This window comes from Hordeum vulgare, chromosome 4H (assembly GCF_904849725.1).
Source record: "Hordeum vulgare subsp. vulgare chromosome 4H, MorexV3_pseudomolecules_assembly, whole genome shotgun sequence".
NCBI lineage: Eukaryota > Viridiplantae > Streptophyta > Magnoliopsida > Poales > Poaceae > Hordeum > Hordeum vulgare.
Window position 1 is genome coordinate 592783300 of NC_058521.1, and position 13996 is coordinate 592797295.

The following is a 13996-nucleotide window of genomic DNA, read 5'->3' on the forward strand; positions in this document are numbered from 1 at the left end:
CGTGTCAGAGCTAGCTCTTCACGAAGAGCCCGCTTCCTTTCTCTCTTCTCTTCTTTCTCATCCAACTCAACAAAAATATAATATCTTAATCCTTACAGTCTGCTGATTGTACCTTATTGTACTTGCTCTGATGGAGTTGATACGATTAGTGCTAGACACATTCGTATTGGAGTCTGTGCATTGTTGTGGGCTATATGGAACTGTAGGAATGATGTGGTTTTGACAGACATACGAACATGCATTTTTTGCAGGTACTACATAGAGCGGCGACATTGATCCGTATATGGTCATTACTCACTCATGCGAAAACCAGGGAGCCTTTGGTTACTAGGTCTATCCGATGGGAGACGGTAGCACGGGATCTTCAACCGGTTTGGATGGCAGTCCAGTAATAGGATAGAGGAGTAGTCTTCTAGGCCTATTTTTACCGTTGTGGCACCTTTTCCTTTACCTTTGCATTTACATTAATTTGTCGGAGACTTTATGAAACTATGTTTTGTTTGCCTTTTATTAATAAAGGGGTCGTATGCATCGTGTTGATGCACAGGCAGGAGGTAATCCTCCTTTTAAAAAGAAAATCAGATCAATTATACACAGGTTATCACCCTGGAGCTCTAGAATCGATTGACGGCTGCATTATAATTCGCCTCACCTCCGGAATCGACTGACGGCCGGAAATAGTTTCAGGCGCCCATAGAATAACGAATTTGGTATTTTAATTATGTTCTGCACTGCATTTGTTACGAGTTAGCTCACAAATTCTCATTTACTTATAGCACAAAATTAACACAGTATACGCGCTTTGGTCTAGGTTGCTACCTTTAGCACACCCTCGGTTTCCATTCTAGATTCGCCATTAATGAGGTGATGATGAGGGCAAATGGCGTGGAGTGGAGGGCGGTGGCGAGAACGTACGATCTGGTGTTTGTTAAGAGAGTGCAAATAATTTAGGACCCTAGGCTAAAAAGCACTTCCTCGCAAGACATACACATCGACCCCTTAAATGGAAGAGTGTCATTGGAAAATGACGATATCATGAAATAAAAAAAATTGAGTGTTGCTATTTTTGAATTTTATTTTTATTTTTTTGTTGCTAAACTGGAAAAGGACAAAGTCTGAATTATTTTTCGTGGACAACAAACACTGAGTTAGGGGATCAGATTCGTCCAAATAGAAAGTTAGCAAAACATGTAGTGCAGCGGTTTTTGGAATTTTCTTGCAAGCACATCCTCCACAATGAGCTGCTCTCCGGGGTCCGGTCACTAGCTTAGCTTCACTTTAATATATGCACAGTCCGCACTACTGTAGCACATCTCTGTTTTCTCACTTGAGAGGATTTAGGAGTGGTGGTATACCCATCGAGAATCCATATATAGGAACGCCGCTGCTACCAGTCCTAGGAGCAGCAGCTACCTTGGCATACACAATATTATATACCTCGATGGAGAGAGCCTCGTCGACGTGGTTCCATGCGCAAGCGGCGGCCGCGGCGGAGGCGGATCTATTGCTGGCGTCGACGCCGGTGGGCCGAAGGCTAGACCGGTACGACGAGGAAGCGCAGACGGTGTGCGTGGACGGCAAGAAGGTGCGGCTGTTCCAGTGCCTCTTCTGCGACAAGACTTTCCTCAAGTCGCAGGCGCTCGGCGGCCACCAGAACGCGCACCGCAAGGACCGCCTCGCCGGATTCCTCGGCGACCCCTACAGCAACGACACCCCGTTGGGAGGTGCCGCCACCGGGCCGTCGCGCGATTCCGCCGCCGGCTGGTCCATGTGCACTTATATCACCTCGCACGGCGGTGGTGCCGCAGCGGCTCCAGCCACCGATGACTGCAGGCTGGAGAGGTGGGGAGGCGGCCGCGCTCCACGCTTCGTGGAACCCGCGCCGGTCATGGACCCATCCACTGGCCGCGACGGCGTGGTGGGCTGGTCAAGGGCCTCCATCCCTAGCAGCGGCGGCGGCGAGGCGCTGGACCTCGAGCTGCGCCTCTAGTTAGCTAGCGTCGCCCGGCCGGCTATTGCCGATCATATTGCACAGGTGAGACTAATCACTTCATCTACGACTCGCGCTTATCTATCTTTTTTTTTTAATTATTATTAGTAGCAAATAATTAAATTCATCCAACCTATAGCTTCATAACCCAATTAACTTTGTGATTAATCCATGCAGGTGTCGCGGACGGAAACATTGAGGAACAAATATAATCTTCTATGTGGGCGATCGAACTTGTATCACCACACCGGCTGCTCTCGGTACATTTGTGTTCTTGCGTCATATTGCAGGCAGCTAGTTGGCATTGTGGTTTCACCGGTTAATATTCCTCAAATAATTTATATTAATATAATATTCCTGGTACATCAATCCGTACGGCATGTAATAACGGCTCGATTGTAATAATATCAGTGTACCTGTTGCTTCTCCGTTCTTCGTTTTGGCCGGTTTTGCTATTCCTAACATAACTGATTTTTTCAATTCTAACAAGGGTCAACGGAGAGACGAAATCCATCCAAATTACAATATTCTCAGTCGCCTGATCTATAGGTGGTTCTCTTCTTTTTACTATTATTACTCCTTCCGTCTCAAAATAAACGTCTTAAGATTAATATAATATTATATTAAACCTAGTATAAAATTAAAATAACTATTTTGTGATCGAAGGAGTTGATTTTTTGGGGTCACGAGCTCATGTACGCACTCAGTATGATATCTCCTTTAACCTCTTTCGCCTTGTTACTGCACCCATGCAATTCGAGGAGACACTCCGTACCATGTCCTAAAGTAGTATGCGACAGAAGAACGTACGGTTATGCAGTGAAGTTTTGGATTGACTTGAATGGCAGTGGGCCGACTATATGCTTGCCGTGTCGACTTCCGCTGTTTGTTTCATTTTTGGACCGACAGGCTGTTTGTTTCATTTTTGGACCGACAGGCTGTTTGTACACCCCCCGCGGGTCCTCTTCCCTTTCCAACAAAAACGAAATGTTTTTATATATAATAAATAATCTAAACGTCCATTGCAAAAAAAAAGGAGTCCTGATACAGCGAACCATTACAGAAAACCCTGTAACAACGCATCACCTACATCAGCATAAGCAAATAGGGAACCTATATCACTAGATATTTAAAACACATTTGACGGACACCACAGGAATACAAAAGAAAACAGAGCAGTTTTACATGACGACCAGCATAGGGGTGATCTCAAGCATAATCTGCAGCGTCTTGAGTCTCTTAGGTACCTTCCTAAGCATATACTGTATTTTGGTACTGTACTTTTTTTCTGTAGTACGATCCACCAGTGCACCAGGGAGCACAAAAAAAAAAGGTCGCATTGGTGGGTTATGTAGGATGCACACTAGCAAGATTTATTTCTTGTTTTTCAGACGGGCCAAATTAATGGTGCATATGCAACAGCCACTGCAGTTCTATCTTTATTAGAGCAATTCTAGCAGACCCCGCATCTCGTCGGCCCGCATAACGCATTTGCAGTTCGCGCAAAACAGCTTTTGTGGGCTGGCCCGGGCTGGCACAGATGCAGACCCCCAAACGGATCCGTAAAAAAGTATATTCATGGAATACATATTTTTACGGGTCGGCTTTGCGGGGTCTGTTCTTTGCGCTGCTACATCCCGCATATCATCAGCCCGCAAATATCAAATACAACGTAATTCAACAATCCAAAACAAACTGAATTATTTGAATCAAACATAATACAATAATCATCCGCATTACAAATAATTATTCAAATAACCGTAGCAAACTTAAATAGTGCAATACAAAACTTGTCATGAATACAAATACAAATGAATACAAAAATAAGTCATTGTCCAGCCCTTGCCAATGATGCTCAATGAGATTTTTCTGAAGTTGAAAGTGGGTGTCTGCATTTTCAATCTCCTTGTATGTGTAAAGAAAAGCTCTAATGCGGTTTGGGTCTCTAGCTGGTTTGACACGGCTACCTACATTGTCGTAAAAAATTCTAAGTTCAATCCTCTCTCATCTTCAAGAATCATATTGTGCAGGATAACACAGCATGTCATGATGTTTTTGAAGGTTTTCTTATCCCAAAAACGAGCAGGACCACGGACAATGGCAAACCTAGATTGCGAAACATCGAATGCTCTTTCATTGTCTTTGCGGGCTGCCTCTTGCACCCTTGCAAATTCACATTGTTTTTTTTGTTTTGGGTTCTTTGATGCTCTTGACAAATGTGCACCAAGGAGGGTATATACCATCTGCAAGATAGTACTCCTTTGTGTATTCATGCCCATTGATAGTGTAGTTGCAAGCAGGAGCATCACCACTAGCAAGTCTAGCAAACAAATGAGACCGTTGCAACACATTGATATCATTGAGAGTGCCCGGCATACCAAAAAAGCAATGCCAAATCCATAAATCCTCGGATGCTACGGCCTCTAGCACAATTGTTGCATCACGAGACTTGCCACAATGCATTCCTTGCCAAGCCTTGGGGCAATTTTTCCAATTCCAATGCATACAATCAATGATACCTAGCATGCCAGGCCAACCTCTCCTCTCATTAGATGCCATCAATTTCTTTGTGTGCTACCTAGCATGCCAGGCCAACCTCTTGGGTGCCCGAAGATACTCAGGACCGAAGACACGGATGATCACTTTCGCAAATCTACGCACATACTCAATTGTGCTATCTTCACCAATGCGAAGATACTCAACGGCATAGTCAGCCGGAACACCATATGCAATCACCCGCATAGCTGCGGAGATTTTTTGATATGCACTAAATCCCTTTAAGCCCGCAGGACTCCTTCTTTGAGTAAAATACCAGCAATTTGCCTCGCAAGCTTGAACAAGTTTCACAAAGAGGGATCGGCGCATTCGGTACCTTTTTCGGAAGAGGTGCGGAGGATATGTAGGATTCTCCGCGAAATAGTCTTGCATCAACATCTCGTTCCCAAGATGGCGATTCCGAGGAATGCACAAACGCTCGACAGTCGATCCTCGCGTCCTCTTCCGATGCTCGTCTTCATGCTCCTTCACGGCAAGCGCCATGACTAATGTTTGGTGTCGAAAGTTCGCAAGCATGGTCTCAACATCCGAGTCGCCTGAATCGGACGAATCGGATAGTAAGAACTTCTCGCACGGGGTCAACTCCATCTTCTCGCACAGCTCGCAAAAATCACAAAAAAGGGACTAACCGGTGGCGGGTGATCCCGGGCGGCGACGAGGGGGTGCGCTCGACGGTGGTCGATCCCGGCGGCGGGCGGGCGACGGCGGAAGGAGGGGGAAAAGAGCGCGGCCTGAAATGTCCCTTCCGCCAACTGCTTCTCTGTGATGCAGGGCACCGCAACCGCGAGGGGGAAACACGCGTTTTCCCGAGTTGGCGTCGGGAATTTGTCACGCCCCCCAAAAACTTTTGCGGGCCGAGGCGGGATGCGTGGTCTGGTCGGACAGGCTTTCCGGCCCGTACCCGCTTTTTGACGGTTATTTTGTGGGTCGGGGGTGGATACGGGGTCTGCTAGAGTTGCTCTTACCAGTATAAGATGGAAACCAGTTTTGACCCAAATAAAAGTTTTTGGGTTACCCAAGCCCCCCCCCCATACCACATTCCAAAGAAATCTTGAGAAGGAGCGAGCAAAAATTAGATGATCTAGACACAGAATTCACGGTGTTTAATTCCCTGTCCACCTCAATTTGATCACTAACCATACAAACGCTTTTACTTTTCAAGGCATCTTCATCCTCCAAAGTAATTTAAAAGCAAACACAATATTCTTTGGAATAATATATACTACTAGAGATATTTAACAGAAAAATAACTTGACATAATTAACAATTATTAACCTTGCTAGGTACCACAGTCAGTCTTTCGGCCAAAGCCGAAAAGACCATTAGCCCCGGTTTAAACTAAAACCGGGATCAATGCTAGGCATTGGTTCCGATTCAGTTTGTGAGGGCATTAGTCACGGTTCGGTTCATCTTATTAGTCCCGGTTCGGGGCAAAAATCGGGACTAAAGATCCAGCGACTGCCACATGGCGTGTTGTGGAGCATTAGTCCCGGTTTTTGGCCAGAACTGGGACTAAATGGTAGATTATTAGTCCTGGTTTTAGACAAAATTCGGGACTAAAGAGATGCCTATATATACCCTCGCCCCTGCCCACCCTCTCCTCTGTTTTTTGGCTGTGTGAGGTGTGCATGTCATGCTCTTGCCACCCTTCTATACATGCACATGAAGTGTTCGATGAAAGGCCCTAGCCACACTACTTAAGCTTTATTCTCTCCAAGCTCGACCTCCGAGCTCCATTTTCCTCAATATTTGTCTAGGTTTGGTCGTGCACCAACTACACAAGTGTCCCGTGCCTGTCCTCACCGTTATCGATCGCCCGCGCCGATCTCGTCGCAAGCACCACCGTGGTGAGCCTGTTGTTCTTGTCTTCTTTTTAAAAGAAAAAATCTTACTTGTATGATTTAGATAGATACTTGTATAAATTTTGCAAAATGAAGATTCTCGAATGCAAAAAAGGACAAATCTATGACATTGGGTTCATTGACCCATATTACAATCATCACCCAAGTCTCGCAATGAATCCCCGCAAGACAGAGAATAACTTGGTACAAGGGTTAAGGTTTTGCAGTATCAAAAAGGAAATAAAATTTTCTTACAACTTCAAGTGAGTGGTACTATACACACATTCTATTTTCGCTTACTCGATGTTATTATAAATGTATAATTGACTCGTTATGCGTGTGCAAGTTTTACTTTAATTTTTTTAATCATTGTACCTGAAGACGGACAAGTAATAGTCATGGACCCGAAACGCACACCGCTTGCTGAATGGGCGAACATGCAGGAATGCCTACAGAGGTAATTTCAATCATTATGGTACTATATCGACAACTTCTCGTTCCTTTCCTGGTAGCAAGGAATTAATATAAAACTCCTTTATTCATTTCCTTTTCTTGGCAGGGCTTGGAAATGGTTCACCGCCAAGGCTCGGGGTGATTGGAAGTCAGAGCTTACATTTAAACAAATAGATCTAAGTAACTACTAACTAGATCCGCGCATCTCTTTATTCTAGTTTCAATGCCATTATCATTCTTGATTATGTTTTTGATTGAACTATATTCTCGTAAAGTGGTTAAGGCAGGAAGAGGGGAACAATTTATGTGGATACTATGTTTGCGAGTTCATTCGCCAGACGACCCATCGGACGGGCAAAAACCGGGACATAAAAAAATTGAAGTACGATAAACAATACTCACAGCTTTATTTTATTAAAGTCAATTGTGTTCATTTTCATTGATATATATATCGACCCCTTCTTTAAATTAGATCGAATGGTCGCGGGACGGTCTTCTATCACAGGAACGTGTACGAGCAATTCAAGAGGAAATTGTCGAATTCTTAGATGCAGAGGTCCTAGATGTCAAGGAAGAATATTACTGCCCGTCGATGCAATTCAAATGAAATGATATAGTGTAAAAGAGATGCATATGTGCATGTGTAACCCGTGTCTACATTTTGTAAATATGTTCGACAAAGCACGACGGATGAGATGGTGTAATATATCGTGACGATGATGTGCAATATAGTTGTTCCTTTATTATTGTGTATGTATCATCCAATTTGGTGCAAAACAAGAATTAAAAAGTGCCCAAAACAAATAAATGGGAAAACAAGGGACAACAAAATAGCCCCATCCAATTTAGTGCAAAACCATAAACCCTAAAAATTGCTCAAAAAAAGAACAGCGAAGAAATAGCCCCGGTTCGTAATACGATCTGGAACTAATACCCCTCCCCCCTCGCTCCCAGCGCCGCCACGTGGAAGGTCATTAGCCACGGGTCGGGCCAAACCGGAGCTAGCATTAGTCCCGGTTGATTAGTCCCGATTCGCGAACCGGGACTAATGGCCCAACCAAACCGGGGCTATAGGCCCTTTTTCTACTAGTGAGTCAAGGAAACCTGGCTACACATGTCCAATAAGTCATTCCACATACTAAATTTTTTCCCATATAAGCATCTATGGGATCTAATACAATCAAAATCCTAGCAAACAGTAGTGTTTCACACAAAAATGATATTCTATAATTGAGTAATTGGCAAAGTAGCTTGTTGCTTAAGCCCACAAGTGTAGGGGATTTATTATAGCCCTTTTTGATAAGTAAGGATGTCAAACACAACGATGAGTAGAAGGACGACTTGGTTGATGGAAACTAGTAAAAAATCACTCCAAACGCTGGAAATATTGTTTGTACTCCCTCCGTTCAATAATGCAGTGTGTATAGATTTTTCAAAAGTCAAACTTTGCAAACTTTGACCAAGTTTATAGAAAAATTATTTATATATAGAATACCAAAAATATAATATATGAAACTACATCTTATGATGAACCTAATGGTATGTGATTGACATTCTAGATATAAATGTTTTTCTTAACAAACTTGGTCAAAGTTTGTGTGATTTGACTTTTGAATAAGAATATATATGCACTACATTATGAAATTGAGGTAGTATGGTTCTTTGATCGCAAGAATAATTATAAGAATGTAAATTGAAATAGAAGTGTGATGGTGAAGCAAGTGGCCCAATCGTAATTGTGTTAAGGACAAGCAAGTGGTTTTACTTATATGGATCAAACCGTTCTCTACGACGGCGGGAATTTCCACTTAGTTCCATTGACATTAACTTTCATTGCATTGATATGTGCTGTGGGGTGGAGCCTAAACTTATGTATTCTTATTAATTGAATAGTAGTGAAAGAGATGATGGCATGGAGTGTTAGGGACACACCTCTAATTTATAAAAGTGTGAATTTCACTTTTTACCTTGTACTTATACACATTTGTGACTCATATTACTCCATTTGATGGAATTTCTATCGAAATATCAGTTTGGGAGAGTTGTAACACGGTATTACCCTAGTTTTTTATTTTGCTTCTTTACGTTAGATAAGATTGATATGTTGCGTTAATGATTAGTAAGAAAAATGTGTAAAGAACATAGGGCATCAGTGACGGTCATGTCCGGATCTTTCTTGTTCATCCGTTTCATTCCCCGTCCTCATACAAATATTTTCGGATCCCGAACATCACCTCACACCCTGCCTAATAAAACGAGTGGCGTAAATATACCAGTGACCCATCATAAAGGAAATAACTTTTGTTTTTATGATTGGATTTGGGTTGGTAGTGTCTAGCTACCGCGCGGGGCGCCATCACTATGCCTGCTGATCTATCACAAGAGCATGGGTCGGGGTGGACGAGCCACGGCTGCTCAATAAGTTGGTGCAGTACGGACGGGACCTCGTGCAGTCGTGCATGCAGCATGCATGTGGCGCTGCCATCTGCTCAGCTGGTGTTGCTGCATGCCGTGGCCTTAGTTGCATGCATGTGTTGCTGGCTTGCTGCGGTCTGCAACCCGGCCAGTCGGTAGTGTGTGTTGCCATATGCATCTCTGTGGCTCGAACGCAGGCATCGTACGTGAGCCAGCTACCGCGCACGGTGAAACCAGTCCGCGGCCATCGTCCACTATATACTAGTCCTTCGTCATGAAATAAATGACTAAACTTCATAATAACTTTACTATAAAGTTAGTATAAAATTAAAGCACCTACAGCCGGACGATTCAAATGATTCATCATACGTCTGCGGACGCGTTCAATCAGTAATCGAACAGAATAGAGAAAGAAAAAAGTAATTCAATCGGACCCTCATATCATGTCTATACATCTGGGTTATGCGTGAACCCTCATATCCAGGACGGACCCAGACAAAATTTGACTGGGGACGCAATATTTGACTGGGGGCACACCTTCTATAAAGTTGTTCATTTTGAAGTATTTTGTTTCAAAATATGCATAAATACAAAGGGAATTCGAAATTTTGAGTGGGGGGCTGTTGAACTTGGGTCCTTCCCTGCTCATATCCATTTTAAATATGTGAAGGATATAACGCGTTCGATAAGTCCGTCACGTAAGACGCGACCCCATCCCGAACCATCTTTTTTTTTATTATTCATTTTTTTTTCTCTCTCTCTTATTCTCCCTCACGTGCAAGTGACCGGACATATGAGAAAAAAATGCGTCTACGCGAATGAATAAATAAGGGACACGCCTGATTACTGACCGGACAAGTCGAAGGGTGTTTAGTGAACCATATTTCTAATATCCGGTTGTAGATTCCTTAAAGGGTGTTTAGTGAACCATATTTGTAATGTATGGTTGTAGATTCCTTAAATCATTTATTTTGGGATGGACGAAGTACTTAGGCCCTGTTTGGTTCCAAATAAGTCACCAACTTATAAGTTAAAAAGTGCAAAAAATGACTTATTTTACCAAACAGGTTCAACTTATAAGTCACCCCAACTTATAAGTCATAAGTTGCTCCACCCCAACTTAAAACTTATAAGTCACTTACTTTTGGGTGGGTCCCACCACTTTTTCAGCCAGCCCACCCGTGACCACGCCTCCCCACGCCCAGGCACCGCGCACCCCACTCCTCCCCATCGTTCCAGGCACCCGCGCACCCCATCGCGAGCTTGCCGCCGCCGCCCTCCCTCGCGAGCTCGCCGCCGCCGGCCTCCCTCGCGAGCTCGCCCCGGCCGGATCCGCTCGCCTCCGCCCGGATCCGCTCGCTCAGGGGCTGATGTCGCTCGCCGCCCCCGCCCTCCATCGCGAGCTCGCCACCGCCGCCCTCCATCGCGAGCTCGCCGCCGCCGCCCTCCCTCGGGAGCTCGCCGCCGCCGCCCTCCCTCGCGAGCTCGCCCCGGCCGGATCCGCTCGCCTCCGCCCGGATCCGCTCGCTCAGGGGCTGATGTCGCTCCTCGAGACCAAGGCCCCGGCCATCGGGTTCGACATCGGCAGCTCCGGCGGCGTGCACGGCCTGGCGCTCTGCCGTGGGGACGTCCCCAGGACGACGTGCGCCGAGTGCATCCGCTCCGCGGGAGCCCAGGTCCAGCGCCTCTGCTCGTCCAAGAAGGACGCCGTCGTCTGGCTCGACGCCTGCATGCTCCGCTACTCCGGCGAGCCGTTCTTCGGCGAGGTCGACGACGACCACAGCGCCGTCGTGCCGGGCGGCGTCCAGAGCGCGGCGAGGTCTGTCCAGTTCGACAACGAGGTCGCCGGTGTGGTCAGGTGACTTATAAGTCAGGTGACAACCAAACAAGGGTGACTTATAAGTCACTGGTTTTAAGTCACCTGACTTATAAGTCACGTGACTTATTGAAACCAAACAGGGTCTTAGGCTATGAGGCTATCGGCAGGTGTCGTGTTCCTTTCCCCTGCCATGAACGATAACCGGCTAGCGACTGCGCACGTTCTTTATTTTGTGTTGCAGCGATCTGGTAATGGCTCTTACAAGGCTACAACCACAAGCTTATTTTAGAATACCCGTTCCAATCTTAGTTCCAACATACCCAAAAAGAAAAAACTTAGTTCCAACTTCTAAAGGGTCATTAATAATTAGTGGCATATGGTGTCACAAACACAAAAACCTTATACGACGACTCCCAACCCATGGCCGGGTCCAAGCGCCACTCACTGTAGCTGCAACTGATCCGGTGAGGAGCTACCACACAGCAAGCACCATGTTTGGTTTGGGGCACTTGTTGCTTCGACATGCAATCAACCTGCACCAGCCGGTAACCCACACGCCATTACAGGCCAAGGAGCACTACATTTCTGGCATGCTGTGAAGCCAAAGTAGCATCAGGTACATATGTGAGTTTTCATGGTAGGACAGGCTCTAATTGGTAGGGACTTGAGTACATGTTAGCTAGGATGCATGTGTCTGTCTAGTTGCTAACCTTGGGGGACAGGTCTCGTGGCACAGCACAAGTGGGCGTACGATCGCGGGCCACAGATTTTGGTGATCGATGTAATCTTCCCCCTAGATCGTGTTTTCAATGTTGTCGTTGCATCAACTGTATATATGCCTTTGTCCTAGCATATATTTGGCGCTACTGGTGTAGTGGCATTATTTCCTCTTTCCCAGGACACTGACATTTCCTCTTTCCTTCTTTTTGAAATCAGCAGAGTGACATTTCGTTTCATTATAAAATTTATTAAAAAATATCAAGCTGATAGAACTATAAAGTGTTCAAGTCCTCCACTTTCTCTATCTAGACTTCACACAGCAACAAAACTACAAGTTGAGAACTTCTCAAAAATAAAAATAAAACCCCAGCTGAGAACCATGGGAATAAACAAACTTGGTGATGACACAAAATTGTCCAAACACATACCTGTATGGTTATATGTCGGTCACCCAAGTGAAAAGTCGAGAAACAAAAAATCGATCACATGTATGGTTAGATGTGGCCACCAGTTTGTCGTTGCATCTACTGTATATATGTTTTTGTCCTAGCATATCTTTGACGCTATGAGCATAGTGACATTAATTTCTTCTTTCCGTAAACAGTGACATTTACTCTTCCTTTATTGACATCAGCAAAGTAACCCTTTCCTTCGAAACTAATTCCCTTTTAGAGCAACTCCTTCGGGACAAATCATTTCGTCTGTCGTCGTCTGTTTGGGTCTGCATGGGTAAATGTGGGGGACCAACGCACGGGTTCATTGTCAAAACGCGTCCGCGCTGACCCATTTTCGGCCTAAATCTGAGACTGAAATGCATCGGCGTGGACGCACGCGTCCTCTCGGTGTCCGCCCAACTATCCGCGGTCAGCATAATTTATGACGGCCGCCCTCCGCGGGCCCATGCGTCAGCGACCGTGGTCGGCCTTTTTTAATCCGAGCGTGCGGTAGGGTTTGGCCTCATCTGCTTCCAGCCCCCCGTCCCCATCTCGCCACCTCTCCGCTCCTTCGTCAGCGATCAAACCCTAGCAAGCACCCATGGCCGACTTCTCCGCCCAAAACAAGGAAAGTCCCCCGCCAGCGTCTTCCGGCCGGCCTCGCCATTGGATCAGTGTCCCGGTGCACCAAGCACAGCGGCACTGGGAGCACCGCATCCCGCTGTCGTACCCAGACGTGACCCTCCCCACGACTCGCATCTGGATCCGGACAGGATCCCGGTGTCGACCGTGCCACGGTCGATGCGGGCGCACACGTAGGAGGTGAGTCGCCGGCGGTGGCAGCTGAAGCCGGAGCAGCGGCTCAACCCCATCTACGCGGCCGACTCTCCCGACTGGGAGGTATGGTTTGCGCTCGAGCACGAGGAGCAACACCACGCCGTGCAGCCAGGCCCTCTGCCACCCCCGCTCGTCATTCGCGACAAGGACGAGGAGGCGGAGGCCGCCTACCAGGCGGTGCTGGCAGCCGCACTCCGCGAGAGCGAGGAGGAAGAGCGGCGTAAGACCGAGGAGGAGGACGCGACGTATGAGGCGCGGCTCGTGGAGGCCATCACACCGTCCGCCGTCGGTGACCGCGTTGTGCCCCCTCCGCTGAAGACCGAGCCATAGCCGGAGGTCTACCAGTTGATCGGCTGCCTTCGTGAGTGGGTCAGCACGCCGCCCATCTGGTTGGGCACGACACCGCAGCAGGAGGTCTCTTACCTCGAGCATTGGAGGGTGCGGAGCCTAGAGGGCGCCGACACCCAGCGGCAGATGGAGCTGGAGCGCCGACTGAAACAGGAAGCGGAGGCGGAATAGCTGGAGAGGGAGGAGGAGGAGCGCACCCGTGCTACGCTGCCGCCGCCACCAGCACTGCCTTCGCCGGCGGGACAGACGACGAAGGCACAACCCGCCCCCGACATCAACGTTGTCTGGAACACGACGTTTCTCTAGGCAAGTCTTGCGTCGACGCTGATCGATCCCATCGCCCCCGACGTCGACAACGATGACGCCTAGGGCAACGCGCTATCTCGTATTTTATATTTAATTAATGTAATGGGGACGCATGGACTCTCGGCGGCATTCGTGGACGGCTTTTATGTTTAATTAATGTTTGCTTTTATTTTCGAAAATGGTTGCATTTTTTTCACGCGTCCTCAAAATGGATCGGGCAGCGTTGAGCGCATGGGTCGACCCAAAATGGAAGCGGACATTCTTGTCCGTCGGGACA

The 13996-nt window shown here is 46.8% G+C and overlaps 1 protein-coding gene across 1 annotated transcript; it reads left to right on the top strand.

Annotated features, from left to right (window-relative positions):
• Positions 1–1232: 1232 nt before the first annotated feature.
• Positions 1233–2429, top strand: LOC123447380. The gene is made up of 2 exons (XM_045123978.1): positions 1233–2035; positions 2168–2429. The coding sequence occupies exon 1, from the start codon at positions 1286–1288 to the stop codon at positions 1988–1990; it is 705 nt and encodes a 234-aa protein (XP_044979913.1). The 5' UTR covers positions 1233–1285; the 3' UTR covers positions 1991–2035; positions 2168–2429.
• The last annotated feature ends 11567 nt before the right edge of the window (positions 2430–13996 follow it).